Below are 19,339 nucleotides of genomic sequence, written 5' to 3'. Positions count from 1 at the left end.
TTTCTGACTCCCATTAATTCAGATGACAGAAACCAAAGAATAAAATTTTTTTATTTAGGTCATGTCTTCTCTCCATTGCCCAAATCTAGTATTTAGGATGTGCTGGCTGATTTCATGGTAATCATTTGTTTATCCGCTGCCTCAAGCAGGAACATGCAATTCAAAACAGATTTCTTCTTCTTCTTCTTGATTCTCTCAATACTTTGGTCCACACAAGTCCCATAAATATTGAATGTGAGCGAGGCATCATTGGTAATGTTACCTAGCGGCCTGTCAGCTGTCACCAACCTTACCCAAAACTCTTCAAGGGCTCACTGACCTCTGACCTGTGTGTTTTTCTGTGCATTCAGCCAATCAGTGGGGCGGACACAACACACAGGGAGGGAGAGCAGAAAACAGGTTCAGGGTAGATGGAAATATGACGAAGAGAGTAAAGCAGACATTTCTAGGGTATGAAGAGTATAATATGCACTTACTGATTATGGAACATATGGATCATTTTTATGTTGCTCCACAGTTAATGGAATTGAGTAATTTACCAGCTCTGTATTATAAGCATTGATTCCAATAGGACATTTAGAGAGATGATGAGAAGGGCTGTGTGGCGCCGTGGTTCACTGTGGACATAAACGTCCTATCCACGGTGACAAAAGCAACAGTTGCTCAACTCACCGACACCCCTCTTGTTAAATGCAGCGCTCATTAACTTTCCATCGATCCCCCTGTCCCAATTTGCCACTTGAACTAAATCATCGTCCCCTCAAACATCGCATGAGTGCCGGGGGCCAGCCGCACATCGAACCGGGTTTCGAATTTACTGGTGTGTAATGTTAAATCAATACTGTGGAGGAGCTTCTGACTTCAGAAGCTGTCGGGAAAGACATACAGTATGCACTGCCCATAATTAGCGACACCTACACAATCAGGTGAGACAAGTCTGTCTGGAAATGTCTGCCACATGACCGCTCAAATCATTTTCCACTTCAACCGTCATGGCATAACTGATGGCTGTGTTCTGTCTTGCTCTGTGCAGTGCAGTGTATCTGAACAACATCCTGAGTTCAGTCAGGTACTATGTGGCTCTCACATGCACTTAAAAATCAAGCCACCTATGTGTGATAGCAAAGCTTTTACTTTTATTCTCTAGAGGCTGGCACTCCATTAACCCCCATCCGGTTTTTTAGTACATAGGCACTTACTACCCAAATAGTGCAAAATGCACTTCTTACTGAGGGTTTAAGTGAAACACGCACATGAAAGTTTTACATCCAGCACACACGTTCACTTAAAACTATCCTGTTCCTTCTACAAACGGCTAATAATGGAACAGTTTTACACTCAGAGCAGAAGGAACCATATGAAGAGTTACCACTAATATAGAATGAGTTACAGAACCAGCAGTACAATGCAATCTTCAGGGAATAAACATTTTGTGGCCGCCAAAACAGCCCAATGTTTATAATCAGTGTAGGATTAGTTTACTCATTATTGCTTGAATCTTTCTAATCATCCCTCGAATGCAAGCAGCCACCACCTACTATGAACAGGCTGCAAATGTTGCTGCCAGACAACCCTTATGTGCACACATCTAATAACCAAATTGTAATCATTCCTAGTGCGGCTGGCTCATGTCCTGATTGCTCCGAGCTGGATCTTGTTATAGATATCAGTGCTTCCCACTAAGCTACAAGTGGGTTGTGCCGTGTCCTTGTACTCGCCAGTAATTGCTTTGGTATTTTTAGTTTGCAAGTGTCAGGGTAATTAAAACAAATGGAGGAGATTGTGGAGACAGAGATCTCCTGTGGCTTCTTGGTCTGAGTGTGGAGAGGTTTAGTTAGGTCATACACTGCAATGTTTTCAATTAGACACTGCCGCACTAATGAGGGTTTATTAAAGAGTGTGAATACTTATGCAAAACAGGACAACTGAGTGGCCACAACATCTACATCTCAAGATAAAGTGGGTGGCTAGATGTTGTTTCAAGTTACACAAGTTTACTCTTTTATCTGTGCTTGACTTAACTATACAAGGAGAAAAGTATTATAATGTAAAAAAAAAAAAAAAAAAGATTAGTTGAAAAAAAGTTTATTTTAGATTCTGTAGATTTATATAATGTAAAAAATTATACATCATGATCACAAAAATAACTCATCTTTACTAAATATTGTAACTTTTGCAATAAATACACATTTATTTGTCCATAATCAGTTTTTAAAAAAATGCATTAATGATTTGTTAAAAGTGTCTCTGTTATGATAACTCACAAGTGCCTGGAAAGAGACGGTACAATCTCTCCATATAATAACTCCATAACAACTCACATGTCCCTAAAGTCAGCGCTCCTCCTCTCCATGACAGCAGCCTTTAGGGAGGGCGGGGGAGGGAAGGGGAACGCACGAAGACCATCCCTCGGGTGGTTGACTGTGGCCCCGCTGAAACCGTCTGTGTCTGTGGTTGACAAATGCAGGCGGAAGGAGCTGTGGCATGTCAAGATGTCCGCTGGGCGGTGCCCAGCAGGTAGAGACACAGCAGGTTCAGCACCATGAGGACCAGCACCAACCCAATGAGAACCTTCTGCACCCACAGACACGTACTCAGCTTCTGCTCCATCCGCAAGTTGCTCGCCATCATTCGCATGAGCTGGTGGAATAAAACGGAATCACATGGTTTATTAGTGTAACACTTTTGTAATGAAAGTCCCAGAAACAAGTCAGGCTACAATAGATGTATGTAAAGGAAAATAAAGGAATAGTTCAAGATTTTGTTTGTATTTTAAGCATGAAACTAGAGCAAGGAGGCTATTAGCTTAGCTTAGCATAAAAACTGAAAGCATGGGGAAACTGCTAACCTGGTTTTCTCTGAACTTCAAAAATTAGCCTACCACAACTTCTAAAAACTTAACATTGTATTTTGTTTGTTTTAAACTATACACAACCAGAAATGCAAAACCACAATTTGTGTTTCAATGTGGAGTTAAGCAGAACCTAGTGAACAAGTCAAGTGCAGTGACTTGTTGAGTCTTGTTGTCACTGTGATGTTGTGAGACAATCAAGTGCTAGGAGGCCACCTAAATTTGTTTGTCAAGGAATAGTAACTCTCCCCAAAAGCTCAAATTGTCATTTTTACATTCTTCTTAGTGTACAGATTTAACAAACAGAGACACAACGTGTTCATTTAGGAGCTTTACAGGTGCTGGAAAGCAAATTTTTTTAACATTGGAAAGAGCAAGACTAACTATTTCTCCATTTTCAGTCTTTATGCAAAGCAAAGCTAACTACTTTCCTGTTCCAGCACCATAGTTAGCACATAGAGATGAGTGTTATCAATCTTCTCATGTAACTCTCTGTAAGGAAGCAAATGAGCAAATTTCCCGAAATGATGAACTATTCATTTAACAATGTAACCAATTATTTTACCTAGCATTATACTGGACTTTTAATAGCAATACTACTTAATGAACCTACACTCAACTTACACTTACTAACGTGAAAATGAAGTTATCATCCAGAGTGTGCAATGAAAATACAAAAAAACTATTAATTACATCTTTATTGCGGCATTTCATGTATGGAAATGTATGACAATCTATAATGGTGTTTAAAAGTATGTCAAGGAACAAATGTATCATAACTTAAATATAGTAAGTAATGTAGAGGAACAAGGCTTCTCTTCCACCAGCACTCACCACTGTGTTTAATTCCTGCTGCCCACTGGTCCCTGTATCCACAGGGCTGTCCCTGAGAAGGCTCATTGTTGGTTTAACACTCTCCAGAACATGACAGCGCAATCTGTGGGAAAGTTACAATCTAATGAGTCATGAGACCATAGGGAGGATATATATCCTAGTCCACTGTCATAACTGTCATGAGAACTGTGTGGCGGCAAGAGGCCATCACCAACAGTGTACATAGTCCTTCAAGTATTTACTGTCATGGTTAAATAAAGAGCACAGATGTGTGTACCTGTGTTCCATGATTTTGTTTTTTGGTATTTCTTTCCAGAACTGTGCAAGTTCTTGTGATCCAACATTGTCCATCTCCGCAGCCATAACCAAAAATCTGTCTTGTGGAGAGGCCTGAGAACCTGCACGAAACCATCGAGGTCGACATTAAACCAAAAGATTTATGAAAGCTAGTACAATTAGGACAAAAATGTTGTTGTAGTAAATCCTGGATGGATATCCACATTTTTATGAGAAAACATTGTTTCGAATGCCATTACATGAAAACAAAAAAGGGAAGGATTAGATTCTTCCAGTAAAGGTGAGAAAAGAATTAAAATCGCTGTTTAAATCAATAACAAACCAAGGGAGCTGAGAGAGGCTGTGTTAAAAAAATTCAGTGCAAAGTATTGAAAAGAAAACACCACAACTACATCCTAGAATTAAAGGCGCTCCTAAGATATCGTGTTCACGAGAATGGAAGGGACAGACAGACAGAGAGTGGACCGTACGTAAAGACAACCTGAAAACATAATTCCACAAGCCACAGCTGTCGCTGATGTGGAGGCATAAAAATGCAACCCTAAAGTGGGCAGTGCTGATTCCTCTGAGCTATGTGCAGCACATCTTAACCTGCAGCTGACATTTTAGAGCTCGAAGGCCACAAAATGTTTTTATTCAAAGAGTGCTGTCAGTTTTCTGATGGTTTGTTTTGGGGAGATTACTCTTTTATCACTCTTGAAATATGTATGTCAGGGAAAGAACAGTTCCTGCTGGCACTTTGGGAGAGTAATAGACTGGACCATTTGATTATTCTAAGGTTCAGAATTTGGAAACATCTGCTGGGAGTGGAGTAGAGTGCAAAGCTTAAGTGCGGTACCTCCATGTAAGGACACCACTATGTCTACTGAAGCTCCCGGTTCACAGCAGCTGCTACTGGGCTTCACTCTGTACTTCTCAGGTGCTGTGGTCCGTACCTGTGGAGATATCAGATGCACCTTTAATAAATCTTTTGATTTTTGTTTTGTCTGACTAACAATCTAAAACCATGACAAATTCACTTTACAAATATATATACATGCATTCAGTAAGTATTCACTTTTTCACATGTTATAATTCAGCCTTATGCTAAAATCATTGAGATTTAGCTCAGATGCCTCCCACTTCTCTCAGCCACTTTTGAGATGTTTCTACACCTTGATTGGAGTCTAGCTGTGGTAAACGCAATTGATTGGACATGATTCGGAAAGACACACCTAAGGTATAAGGTCTCACAGCTGACAATGCATATAAGAGCAAAGACCAGGCCATGAGGTAGAAGGAACTGCTTGCAGAGCTCCGGGACAGGATTGTGCCAAGGCACAGATCCGGGGTTTGACGGTTCCCAAGAGCACAGCGAGCTCCATAATTCTTAAATGGAAGAAGTTTAGAACAATCAGGACTATACTTAGAACTGGCGTGAGAAACAAGATTCTTTGGTCTGATGAAATTATGATTCAACTGTTTGGCCTCAATTCTTAGCGTCTTGTCTGGAGGAAACCAGGCACCGCTCAGCACCTGCTTAATACCATGCCACTGGTGAAGCATGGTGGTGACAACATCATGCTGTGGGGGTGTTTTTCAACAAAGAAGCAAAGTACAGATATGTGCTCAATGAAAACCTGGTCCAGAGCGCTCAGGACCTCAGACTGAGCCCAAGGTTCACCTTTCAACAGGACAATGGGTTCAAGTCAGGGCTCTGGCTGGGCCACTTAGGGACACTCACAAAGTTGTTCCTAAGCCCTAATCCTTTGTTATCTTGGCTGTGCACTTTGAGTCAATCAAATATCTCTGGAGAGACCTGAAAATGGCAGTCAACCAACAGTTCCCATCCAACCTGACAGAGCTGGAGAGGATCTGCAGACTTTCCAAATCCAGGTGTGCAAAGCTTGTTGCATCATAACTAAGAAGACTTGGCGTTGTAATCGCTGCCAAAGGTGCTTCAACTAAGTACAGAATGAAGTCAATGTGACATTTCAGTTTTTCCTTTTTAATAAATTTGAAGCAAATCATTATGGGGTATTGAGTGTTGACTGATGGGGGAACAAATTTAAACAAGACTGCAATATGAATGTGAAAAAAGTGAAGGGGTCTGGATACTTTCTGAATGCACTATAATAAAACAACAAATCCTCACATTTGAGAAGCTGGCACACACACACACACACACACACACACACACACACACACACCTTGAAGGCCACTTGATTTTTAGTCACATTGCTCAGGATAATGAGACATTTCTTCTCCATCTCTCCAGAACCAAAGCTGAGCTCCTCTGCAGGGCTGGAGGGAGAGGAAAACACACACACAGTGTGTCTTACACAAGTCTTAAATAAAATACAGTGGTTTATTATTGCCTTTCAGAACAGATACAGCTGCTAGATGCACACAGGAGTTTCCATTTGTTTCACACCATGCTTTGTTGTTTCTTTTGTTAAATAATACAGATTGGGCTTCTGTGATACCTGTGCATTGCTGCCTGTGTGATAGGATTATCCTGGGACTTGTTGCCTTTCCTGCTACACATCACCTTAACTATCTGCTTCTGCAAGTCTTTCTTGGATGATGATATAATAGCAATATTGTGCAGCTCAAAAAAATCATAAACATAAAAATGCAGGGTTTCTGTCAACCATGTTTACATAAATCTAGTCAGATGTGGTCTACAATCAATAAAACACCTCCCATGACTGGATTAGCTTGCCCTAGAGGGGTTCTGTGTACGAAAGCTGAATTGTGGGCCGCTATAGACCACCTGTTGTGGCAATGTGGTTTAACACCAATTCATTTACAAGAATGCACCGCAAATGTCTTGACAAATGAGACAAACGATAAGTAATCAACACAGGTAACAGCAGCTCTCGCCTTAACGCCCTTTCTAATTCAGTTGGTAATGTGCGTTTGTGCTGCATATTTCGCCGCATGTTCGCGTTAATCACACTGACAAATTAACTGACACATAGCTAATATGAGGCTGAAACAATTAGTCGATTTATCAATTAGGTGATAGACCTGTTCACCCTGTTGATATTGGCAGAATTAACATCCTGTGGTTTGCAGATTTCAAGATTCTTCCACAGCTCCTGACAACATATCTTTACACGCAGCTTATTCTTCACACTAATGGATCTCTCTCAGGCTTTTGAGCCATCTGGCCATAGTTAGAGGCTATAAGAGAAATTAAACAGCATTATTATCAGGTTTAAAGTCCAACTGAAATCACATTCAGGCATCCCTTTTTGCAGGAAGAACAATGTGTTTTTTTATTTACTGTTAATAGTTTTTTATTATTCAAAAGGAAGGGAAAAATGGGGGAATTTCAGAAATACTCCTTTTCTTTCAGCATGTTGATGTCTATGCTTCTGTGTTTGATTGACAGCAGCTGACAGGCTAAGCACCGGAAAGGGAATGAGAGAAAATGTAAACAAACTTGTCCTGTAAGTTACAAGCCATGGGCAGATGGTGTGCTGCTAGCAGTGGTAGTGAAGAGTAAGGCTCACAACAGCACCTATAGGGACCTAAATGACATTTGCAGATGTGCTTACATGCTATTTAGTGTGCTGCCGCTGACCCGCTAGCTAATTAAATATCCAGCCTGCAAACTGACATTTGCAGTGCACTTATCCCCGTTGAATGGTTGTTTGTTGGCTCTTTCATCAAGTTAAGGTGCATGACGGAACATATGTCCACGTAAGTTAGATAAGAAGGAGCAGAAAAGCTAAAGGAGGTTGTTGTTCAAAGTCTCTGGCTTTTGTGTGGTGTATCAGGGTGCTGCCTGGCTTTTAGTCAATTTGACTATCTGCTCATGATAGAGTTGACGTTACTGCTTCGTAAGTATGGATTAAAATGAAGCATCTGAATGGCTGTATGGAAACAAGTTTATATTTTAATCTCTGTAGATGGAGAAACTAATGGTATTCTGACAAATTAATACATAAAATGGGAAGTGCAATCATGGAATCAACACAGATTTCTCCCTTTTGGTTTCTTATTTTGTTCCACAGGAGAACACACGTCATGTGTTTTATAGAGCACATATGTATGCTGTAGCAGAAAAAAAATATGCAATATAATTTCTGTTGGTCTTCAGGCAGGATAGAGCTCTGATCATGCATCAAAGCTGTGAAATTCAGAGCTAAAGCAAATCTGTGGCCTAAATTCTAGGGATGAGACCCCTTGCCTCACTCTCTTATTCTTGTTGGTGTGAACTTGATGCTTCTTCTAACCAGGTTCGCAACACTAAAATCTGGCTATATATAGTATGCGATTTCATTCAGTCACCCTCAGTGGAAACTGAACACTTACTCCATTGGGGTCTTTAGTTTTGCCAAGAAAAAAATTGGTGAATAGACAATAATATCTGCCTTCTATGTCTAAAGGTTCTCATTGATGCGACTTGGCTACGTTTCATGGACTAAACAAAGATATATTTTTCTTTTTCATGTCCTCGTGTGTTCTTTTCTCCAGTGAAACAGCTGTAGAGTCTGGCATTTGCTTGAGCTCAGCGTGAGTCTTCTGGCTCTGGGAACCTTTGGCAAACACAAGATCAAAGCCCCCTACTCCCTACCAAAGCCCCCAGCCTCGAATTAAGGCTAACACAGCTCAGAAACATAATTGCATTTAAGGCTCATTTAAATCTGTTTATCACTATAATTCACAGCCCAGAGCTGTCAGAATCCTCACATCAAAGGCGTTACTCCATAAAAAAAAAATGAACTCAACGGACATTATTCATGAAAACGAGGAGTAATATCATACAGAGTGTGAATGCACTGCTAAGTATTTACCCAAGATCCAACCACATCACTGTGTGATTGCTATACTCCTCCGCAATACACAGCTTTTGAAGTTGACACTCTTTGCAATAAAATGAAAGCTTAATTAAAATATATGATGTGTCTATTGACAGGTGTGAGACATGACGAGTGCTCCTTTCTTAAAGGTTAATTGATCACTGGATCAGTCTCTCCCCCTGATTACTGTGGCACCATTAATAATGAACAGCACCGGCTCATTTCTACTCATTGAACAATTGATTGGTGGCATCCTTAATTCCCGCCCACGTGTGACCAGATCAATTGAGCTATAAAGGCACAAACACATCAATAATGACTTTAGGCTTTGAGCCAATACACGAAGAGAACATTTTTGTCAATACCTACAAGGCAATTATAATTTGTCATTTTTGCATATGGCTCCTCAATACACATACACTCAGTTGCAAGTTTATTAGATACACCAGTCTTACCTTCATAATGGTTATAATGTTCAGTTTTGTTATTTTAGATTAACTGGCAACTGATTGTACATTTATTCAGATGGGGCACAGTGTGAAGTCAATCACAGTGCAGCACCTGAACAAGCTTTGGAGTTCGGCAGAAATGTTGGGAACAGAATCAAACTAGCAATCCTTTGGTGACCAGTCGCCCTCTCTGGCTTCAGGCCTTTGTGTCTCTCAGACAAACAAGACGAAGTCCTGCTCAACAACACACAATGCCCTACACAAATTCTTTAGTCCATATGTCCTGTGTAAAATGTGCAGACCATTTTTCCATTTCCTTTCTAACTGCAATGAGACCATGATCAATTCTAAGTAAAAGTACACGCGTGTAGATGACATAATGGAAAGGGGAGCAGGGTGACCTACCTAACATCTAGCAGAGGGCCTTTGAAGGTGGTCAGTGGCTTCCTGGCTCCTTTGGTCCTGGCACTTGTGTCTCCTTTATCATTGTCCTCTGCCCTCAAACTGTCTTCCAGGAAATTCACCTGAAACAACAAAGACCACTTAATTAGAAAAGAGACTCAGAACACTGATAACGTAATCACGTGACTGTTATCTGATTCCTTCTCTGAAAATGAAATGCTTGACCTTTGACCTTCATGAAGAGAAAGCTATCAGTTAATGAAGCCCCTGACAGTCATCTGTAATGATTAATAAATGGTTCTTGTGAAATAATGGTGAAGCATTGTTTTATCAAAAGAGAATCTTTCTTACAAAATGTATTTTTTCTTTTACCAAGAACCCCTTGTGACGATTCCTGACCTTTCTTCCTAGTAGTCTCCAGTGGGAGCACAGAACCACAGGCAGCATGTCCAGTTGAAAATGCAGAACCACATAACCCACAAACACATGACTTTCTTAAAAAAAAAAAAAAAAAGACCCTTGAACGAAAGTAGGACAGAAGTCATGATATCACACTTTCATTTAAGCACAACATCCATAAACTTTAACCCAAATAATCTGCAGAGGGGTCACAAGACCATACAACAGCTGACATGACAGAAATTGTGAAACTTCTGTATAAGCGTTGGACATTATAGTTAAAGTGGCTAATTTGGGGAAATAGATGTTTTCACAGTGTTGCTGGCACCACATATTGTGTAAACAGATGGGCGAGTGAGCACATCATGGGAGCGGAGGGAGGAAGGGAGGGCAGGGGCAAAGGTGAGTGGACTCTGCGTGTGATGGCAACATTTATGACTCAGAGGGGAAGTGTGTCATTTGTTGTGATAAGCAACAAAAAATGTCATCTTAATTTTATGGCTGACTGTCATGCAACTGCCACAATGAAGACATCAAGAGATAATCAGCTGCTGATGAAATGTCTCTATTTATTTGTCATTTTAAAGAGCAAGCTTAACACAATTAGGTGAATGATGTGAGTAGAAAAAAAGTAAAACATGCTCCAATTTGAATTAAAAATGAAACTTTGAAATATTAGACTGTTTCATACAGATATCAGAATTAAACATAGTATTTTGATAAGAATGAGAACAAAATAAATTCATTTTGAGAAACAAATTACTTAAAAACATTTTCATTCTAATAATCACGTACAAAGAAATAAAATAGACCATTATAAAATATATCTAAAATTCAAGAACTTCTCCATGATTTCTACACACTGTGTAAGATATGAAATGCAAAGACAAAAAAAAAGAATCATTGAAGATTTTGCATCATCCTAAACTAAAAGATTAGTGAAATGCTCATAATGAGGAGTGTCTATTAATGATACAGTACAGTAAAGGCACAAAAGTCTACATGATTAGCACTCTCCAAAGTCACGGACCTGGTAAGGATAGTGTTAGTGGACAAGGCACAGATGGCTTTAGTAAAAAGTTGCCAAAAAGGCAAGCTAAAATTTAGTGCTGTGGGTTAATAACGCTGACTACTGTTATATAACAGTAACAAACTTAGTAGTTTTCTAATCTGACGTTAGAAGATATAAATGATATGAAATGATTAATTGGCAGTAATGACTGTGTTACCCGTTTTCTCTCTGAGCTAATTAAACAATGAAATTAGTGTCTCACTTGGTTCAGTGTTTACATGATAAGGTGCAAAACGTAGGTTACTCATCATTTAGCCTACATCCCTACATAAAGTCAGAATTTGTTTTGTCTTTTTAAACAGTACAGTGCAATTTAGAGGAGTTCAAATTGAAATGTGTGGTCCACAACAAGTCAAGGGATGAACATGTCAAGGAGTGGTGTTGACATCAGTCGACTGTTAGGGAGGTGCACTCACAAAAATTCAAATCACGTGAGTACACCTGCCCGTCCAGCCTGTAGAGATCTTCTGGGCACAGAGCTCCTTGTGTGGGTGTGATCCTACACTGCCTTACCATCTCCAGCCCTTGTTTCAAAACAGAGAGAAATGCAATTAGCTTCCTGAAGCCATCAAGGTCTCAGCACAGCGCTGCCTGGAACCCAGAATTCAGGTCAGGGTGGGTGGGTGGTGGTGGAGGGGGAGAGTCTCTTGTTTATTCAGACAAGATGGATCAGAGGCAGTGAGCTGAGTACTGTGGAATGTGTTCAAAAAGGCTTGAAGTGCCAACAGGTTGGTATATTAACGCAGTGCCACAAGTTTAGTCACAGCACAGGCTACCAGAGTCTAAGCCTTAATGCCTGATAAACATATCAAGAGACTGTAGATGCTGCTAATTAACCTGTTAGAACAATTAAAAATTTCTCTTAAGCTCTTATAATAACCTATAATCACCACTCTCCTTTCACCTCACTTCCAGTAATTAAACTAGCCTTTCTTTTTATTGTGTTTCGTTTTAAATACTCTTGATTCATTTAACAATCAACAGTATAATTATTTCCAAACAAAACTATCAGTTTGTAAAGAAGTTAGTACACAGATGGTTTTATCTTGTAGATAACAGCAAAGCCTTGAATGAACCAGCTTCTGGCCAAATGATGGGGTTCATAAAGGTCCCAAAATTAAGTTCGAATTAGTATGTGACCTTCAGCCAGTGGCAAAATTAGAAGTCACATGAATCACCATTAAAATTAATTTTAATTGCTATAATTCACCATTAAAGTTTGGAGTTTATATAAAAACTACTGAAGTACTATTCTCTTACGGTGTTTATTCCTCAACAACCGCCAACCACTTGACTGCAGTCAGGCATATTCATACATTTACTTATATACTGTTGCTCATGAAGTTGGAATAAAATATTTTTTACCTCTTTCCATGAAATGATTGTGACAATGTGATTTATTCTTGACAGATAAAGTGTATATCTTCTCAAAACTTTAGTAGTCAATCTCTTCCAAAGTGATTACTGATGCATTTAAATAGGAATAAACAGAGGATTGTGTCTGAAAACAAAATGATTCCAACTTTATGGGCAACAGTGTATTATACCACACGCTGTGTGTGGTGTCACTGCAGGGTGGTAGGGTAACTTTAGTTCCTCATGCTAATGTGAAAAATATCTTCCTCTCTGCCACAGAGCTGACTCAGAAGTTCTGATATATAGACTGACACCTCAGGGGACAGTAGTGCTCGTTATATTACAGTTATATTATTATACAGTTATTAGGTTTAGTATCTGGAGATGAAATTGAGTCATTGCTCCAATAGAGAGCTATGCATCTTTTCTGTGGGGTTATGCAGGGCAAGTACACCTCACTCTGACCAAAAATATGCCAGGAGGAGGTGTGCTAGGTGATTCTACGTTTAAATTTTACAGTAAGAGCATTAACAAAACTCGTGCCTATGGAGTACTGTTGAGGCAAACAATTGACTGATTAGCATGTCTCTGTTTTGTAAATCTAAATCTGTTGTGCATGACCATTGTCTAATATATTAACAATGGCAGTGCTGTTTGTTCATTGGAGCTTAGGAGACTCACGGGAATAGCTTGGGGTGACGCAGAACTGTTAGGTCTCTCCAGTAGATACAGGTAGTGTCCTATAGGTAGCAGGCTAAAAAAAACTACAGCACTGTTATGTCCTAGTCCTCACATTACATGTAGGTTAAACCCAAGTCTGCTGCAGCCTGACTGTGACAACAAACCAAAATATCTGTAAATAAAACCTGCAACACTAAATAACAACAAAGCAAAAAGAATAAATAACCATGGTTGAAAATCAGATGCACCAAAATTACGTAAATGTACAACTTTCTACAAGACTTCAACAGGCATTTCCTGATAAAAGGCATATCCTGAGATGACCCCCTTAATACCCTCCATCTATTTACATGCAGGCTCTCTTTGCATTCTGCTAGCTAAAAGAAGCTAAATAGATTATGAAATGAGGACTGGATCGTCCTGTAGGGAACGAGTAGAATCTGTGACATAAACTGCAGTCCTGGTGCAAGCAGGTAAAATTCGGTGACACCATAGTGAGACTGAGGTGACATTGCAGCCGCAGACATATTCAAGCTGAAGCCTGTGGGTGACTCAGTGATGGTGCTACACTGTTGCTGCATGCTGTCGTTTGGGGGGGGAAACAGGAATCCAGCTACAGCAGGGAACAGCTTAAGTAACAGACTTGACAACCTCTGTGGATCATATGAGGAGCTGAGAGGATGAGAGGAGCAGTGTGCCTGCTGTGATGCATGGGCTTTGTTGGCAGGATTTAACTGCAGCCAAAGACATTAGGAGTCACCTTCACAGAGACAATGAGCAAAAGCTTAACGTCTACCAAATAAGGGCATTACTTGCCACTTAATTCACAGTTGTCTCCACAGAGCAGCCTGATTACATGCTGTAATCTCTGGCTCAACTTAAAGAAAGTGAGTCAAAAAAGAAACAGGAGGAATCTTTGAGCATAGTGCATCTAATATGACTGGGAGCAGAGAGTTGCATCTATAACAGATGGACAGCACTGCCTGAAATACCAGAATGAGAATTAATCATGACTTAATCACTCTCAGCTTACGTTATACATGAGAGCAGCTACACCGAAGACAGAAACACGGGTCCTGCTAACTGTATTAGTTTCAGCATCAGCAATATTTATTCATATTCATTTACTAATTCTATACATTTTCTTATAAAAAAAAAAAAATTCTAGCACACCTGAATTTCTGAAAGGACTGATAACTAGATATAAACTTGAAAGAGAATGTACCTTTTTGGGCTTTACTGCAACCTCAGAGTTGAAGCTGGACTCCAGAGTTTCTTTACCCTCCATTTCGCCCTCTTTGCTTTCCGTCTCATCCTCACTGACAATGGGTCCATTGTCACAGATGGGTGTTTGGAAGTCGTCATCAGGAAGAGGAGGATAGCTATACTTGAAGGGGTCCTGCAATGTAGCCAAATAAGTTATATCACTACAAGCATGGTTTTTCAAGCACATACTGTCAACTTAAAGTAGCGATACTGTCTTTGAACAGAAAGTTCAATGACTTCGATGTCAATAAATGTCATGATATGAATTATAAAAGGGGAATTCTGTTAAATAATCAAACTGATGTTTATCATTTACTGAAACAACAAAGTTACATTTCACTTTTATTGTTGGCACGACAGTTACAACCTTACAGTCCTGATCAGGATTTATTTGAGAATACCGAGCAGCTACAAGCAAGTAAACTGTACAACGTTCATTATTTCGCCACATCTAGAGTTTAAATCTGTAATTTTATTTATTAATACAAATTTTATGAATAAACCAACAGTACAGTACATATACATATTTCTTAAAATGGTTTATATCCAGAATTTGTTTAAATTGATTAAACTTAATGCAACACAATTGTGCATCACACCATCATTACAATATGATCCCACTAAAAGATGTTAAATGTTACTGAATTTGTAACTAGTTGTGGCAATTAACTTAACTTTTGCAACTGTCTATCAGACAGTACAAGATATAAGGATATTTAAAAAACTTTTAATATCAGACATAAAGAAAGACATAAAAACATACCGTTCCACCCATGTGAGGTGGCAGGTACTCGGGACCTATGAATGTCTGGACCTCAGATTTGGAGGCAAACTTTAGTTTGCTGATTGCCTCGGGACCCAGCCACGACTTCACAATCTTCCACGCCGCTGAAATGAGACATGTTCTATGTTCAATTTGTCAGAATCAGATCAGTATTTAAATAAGTTATTGGCGCACATTAATTGTTGTAATTGTTAATTGTTAAGAGAGGAAAGGCTCAGTCTCACCATTCATGATCCAAGGCATATCCACGATGATCATTTTGGCTGAAATGTTAAGTTAAGACAAAGTGTTTATATTTAGTATGACTTAAAAGTAGCTGTAAATTATTAAAAAGTGAATGTAACATATATCCATCAGGATAAATATTCATTGTGCTTTCATAGCAACTCTTGTTACTTACATAAAAACTTTGGATAATATACTTTGAAGCAATTAATGATGTACTTCACAAACTCCATGTCCTGAAAAACAAAGTGGGGAAAAACAATGATTTTAAAAAACAAAGCAAGACCGAAGGCTTCAACTATAGAAGACGCTTTATGGGTTTTCAACAGGGAGAATGTTTGTTCACTTTTAACCGCCTCTAGATCTGAAGTGACCCACTTAACATAAAATGAAAATTCATTACAAGCTCCACTGAATGATCCCCCGCTCAATCCCTCTAAAATATTATGTCTGGGAAAGAATTGAGGATACATTTTCTTTTTCTTAACTGTCACTTACATTTTTATATTTGATTTGAACTATTTGCAAAATAGATAATTATATGACTTGCTGACACACGCACACATTTTCTCACCATTTGCAGAGTGTGATTGCACTACCTATATCTAATGATTTTCATCATATCAAAGAGTCAATCAAAAAAGGGAATGGCTTAGACTCAAATGCATTTTCTCCACATAAATAACAAAAGGCTTTTCAACAATTTCATCTACTCTTTAGATAGCACCAGAAAATCTAATCATGGCTAAGAGATAAAATTCATATTATATATATATCACATCTAGAAACTGCATATCCAGGTGAAAGGTTCTGTTTTGCTTTAAATCGTTTTTTAGGTGAACATGATAAATGTTCATGTTACTGTTTTATGTTAATTATAATCATCAGACACACAGCCGATATGTCAATAGATACAGCCCCTAAACCCTGCCTGGGCTTCATAATTGGCTAGAAACCTCATTGCTATGCAGGAGCCTCACTCCCAAGCCTTAATGAGATCATACTGGCTACCCTTGCTCTAACTCGTACTGTGGTTCAACAAGCCTCAATAAGGCTGCTTTCCAAACTGATCTTCTAATCTACTCATTTCATATTTGGGTTGCATAGCTATTCATCCTTCCTGCCTTGTTTGTGCTGGTTTATTTATATTTAATTGAGTCATTTCTCCAGGAGAGAGCCTAGCCAATGAAACACAGTCGCTGACAGAGAGCTCCATCAAGGAGCTAACGCCTGTGACACAGTGAGTCTACGGATTAGGCAGTCCACTCGAATTGACCAACGGGATTTAAAGGTTACTTTAATCTCCAAAGTGTAAAACCATTGAAGAGCATCAGTCCCTGCAAGACCACAGCTCAGACAGCAAGAAATATGAGGATCCTCAACAGCATTTCAATCTCAGCAAAGTCACAGCAAAGAATTTCCCTTTTTGTTTTTTTAAAATAAAAGTGAAGCATGTTTAATGGGAAGGAAATGAAAATGTTTCTTTTGAAAACCTGGATATTAAATATAAGAAAAGAAGCTAAATTAAAAATTGTATTAGAGCATAACAAATCAGTTAAAAAAAAGAAGTAATTGATACAATTACAAAAAAAATTCTGAAACAATAATCATGGACTTACTATATTGCTGAGGCCAGACTCACTCATATCAAACACAACAGTAAGTGGCATTCCAGGTTCTTTCTTTGCATACCGCTCCAGCCAGAAGGCAACATACTTCTTCTTGTCCAAGATTGTTTTTGCATCCTTGATGTGTAACTTTACTTTGAACCAGACTAAACACAGGAAACAAGGTTATAGCATATTTGTATAAAGTATATTTGTTTTTTAATTTAAGTATCGTCGTTTTGGATTCGTGTTGAATTATTACATACATTTAACAGACCAGATATCATATCAAACAGTTAAAAAAGGCTAAGTTCTAAGTCCATATGAGTAGAGTAATTATGTTGGTGATAAGCCATGTACATACAGAGCTTGTTGCCTTCTTTGTCATATCCGTGGAGGTAGACAGCACCAGTCTCGAACATCCATCTGGGAATGGTGCTCTCAGAGACATCTGAAACACGCAGGGTGACACACATTACACCATTAACAGGTGTTTGTTCTCATTTAAAGTATAATTATACAAAACGTGGCTTTATAGGCAGAGGGCAGAGGTTGCTTGCAAGGTTGTTACTAGATTTAGTATTTGAATCCTTCTCTGTATTTGGAGGCACAGAATATTTTACATTAGAATTTTTTTTTTTTTTAAATTGTCCTTAAGATAAGCAAATTGAAGCAATTTCATCTGTCTGAAATATTAAACCAGACATGAACAATAGTTTCTTACTTTTCAGAGGAAGTCATGCACTTATCATAACTTCTAAAAAGCTTAACTACCGAGGAACCCAGTTTCCCTAAAGTGGGTCTTCCTTAAACTACTTGAATAGCACACTTGTCGTCAACCTTTTTCAATAACTGAAATGAAGGATCCTAAAGACCAGAATAAATCAAATTTTCTAAAGACAACTGTTTGACAATTGAATTTGTTGGATTAAAGCTGGACTAACTGCAACTCAGACAAATACCTTTAGAAAACAGAAACAGTAGGGACTGTTCTCAGAGGTAGCCTATGCATGGAGATATGGGTGTTTAACACACAATGACACACTGTCTGGATTCATCCCAGAGTGGCACAAAGACAACCAGTGATGTGTGTTGCAAGCTTGCATCTAAATATGGCAGTGTCAACATTTCTACTTTTAGGTAGGGCTGGAAATTGAACTTTGCAATGGACTGAATTGAGCTTGTAGCATGAATAAAATATTGCTTGGGTACTGATTTTTTAAACTCAGGTACTGTATTGGCACTAGTATCAAAAGGAACACCTAGCCCTCGTTTTAGGTGATGTGAAATTGTGCGTAACACATTACACAGCATTCAGCATGACTTCTTACCATTCACACCAAATTCTTTTCTCCACTGAAGACTTTCGTCAATCATTTTCAAGGCATCATCAACAACATAAAGTCTCCATGTCAGGTAGCCCTCCACCAGAGCATCATCTGTTTGAAGCCTTTCCGTATCTCTGGAGTCATATTTATCTGCTGAATCTGTAAACACCGGCATAAACACAGGCTGAATTCAAATTCAAAAGGGGTCAGCACAAGTTTTCACTTTCAACCACGTTGGCCTACTTATAAAGTACTGTTAAGGTTATATAGTGTTGTAAACTCAGGTAAAGACCACCTGGAGACAGTACCGCATTGGCAATACAGAGCTAATGTTAGCTAGTTATCTGTTAGAGCTTATTGAGGCTCCGAGCATTTAGGTCAACATGACGTTAAGTAACAGTTAGTGGACAGTGAACGTACAGTATTTGAATTTATGTAAAGGATAATGACTATACAAGTGCCTGGTCACGGAGCAAGTTATTTCCTGCTTATCCACAATAACTTGTGTTACCTTGGAGTAACTCATTCTTGAATCTCTGTCTCGTCTCCTCAATCTTCTTTTCGAGGTCCTGTCAAAACAGAGTTTTTTTTCACGTCAGGCACGTCTTTGGTTTCAACAGAACAATTTGCAAAACAGCTTAGAAAAGTGCGTTCTAAAGGTCTTTAACGATACCTGCTCTCCTTCGTGTTGGTCTAGTTCAGCCATATTCAGCCGTCCCTGGTAGTTTCCTAGTCTGGTAGTTCCTTATCGAGCTAGCTAGCTTACTAACGTTGACGTGAATCAGTGCGAAGTGTGAAACTGACGTCCTGGGGTCGCCATTTTGGCTCTAGCCGTGGCCACACCTCTCCGCTGTGGTTTTAACTCAAAGAGTAAAGGGTTTTTTGGGTGGCGTTGAAGTTCATGATCACGGGAAATTTAAAGGGTTTATCTAATCATTCTCACACTTGACTCGACTGAATACAGGACTAGCGAGCTAAGTATGTTATAATGTCGT

At 39.1% G+C, this 19,339-nt stretch overlaps 1 protein-coding gene across 1 annotated transcript; it reads right to left on the bottom strand.

Annotated features, from left to right (window-relative positions):
* Positions 1–2,121: 2,121 nt before the first annotated feature.
* mospd2 (motile sperm domain containing 2) lies at positions 2,122–19,184 on the bottom strand. The gene is made up of 15 exons (XM_022740550.1): positions 19,018–19,184; positions 18,856–18,913; positions 18,348–18,503; positions 17,381–17,467; positions 17,029–17,183; positions 15,585–15,645; positions 15,409–15,447; positions 15,164–15,288; positions 14,360–14,533; positions 9,630–9,748; positions 6,172–6,265; positions 4,821–4,917; positions 3,963–4,083; positions 3,686–3,788; positions 2,122–2,640 (listed from the first exon to the last, which is right to left on the bottom strand). Exons 1-15 carry the CDS (start codon positions 19,048–19,050, stop codon positions 2,488–2,490), a joined length of 1,575 nt encoding a protein of 524 aa, XP_022596271.1. The 5' UTR covers positions 19,051–19,184; the 3' UTR covers positions 2,122–2,487.
* Between the last annotated feature and the right edge of the window lie 155 nt (positions 19,185–19,339).

This window comes from Seriola dumerili, unplaced genomic scaffold (genome assembly GCF_002260705.1).
Source record: "Seriola dumerili isolate Sdu_G_001 unplaced genomic scaffold, Sdu_1.0 BDQW01000052.1, whole genome shotgun sequence".
NCBI classification, from domain to species: Eukaryota; Metazoa; Chordata; class Actinopteri; order Carangiformes; family Carangidae; genus Seriola; species Seriola dumerili.
The sequence above is the reverse complement of the archived record's forward strand: the minus strand, read 5'-3'. Positions and strand labels throughout refer to the sequence as shown.

Excerpts from the sequence above, each read along its gene's own strand:
- mospd2 (XM_022740550.1), bottom strand. The coding sequence starts at position 19,050 with ATGGCTGAACTAGACCAACACGAAGGAGAGCAG. Across the intron at positions 18,914-19,017 it reads ACCAACACGAAGGAGAGCAG|GACCTCGAAAAGAAGATTGA; the intron begins GTATCGTTAAAG and ends CTGTTTTGACAG. Across the intron at positions 2,641-3,685 it reads AGCAGGAATTAAACACAGTG|CTCATGCGAATGATGGCGAG; the intron begins GTGAGTGCTGGT and ends TTATTCCACCAG.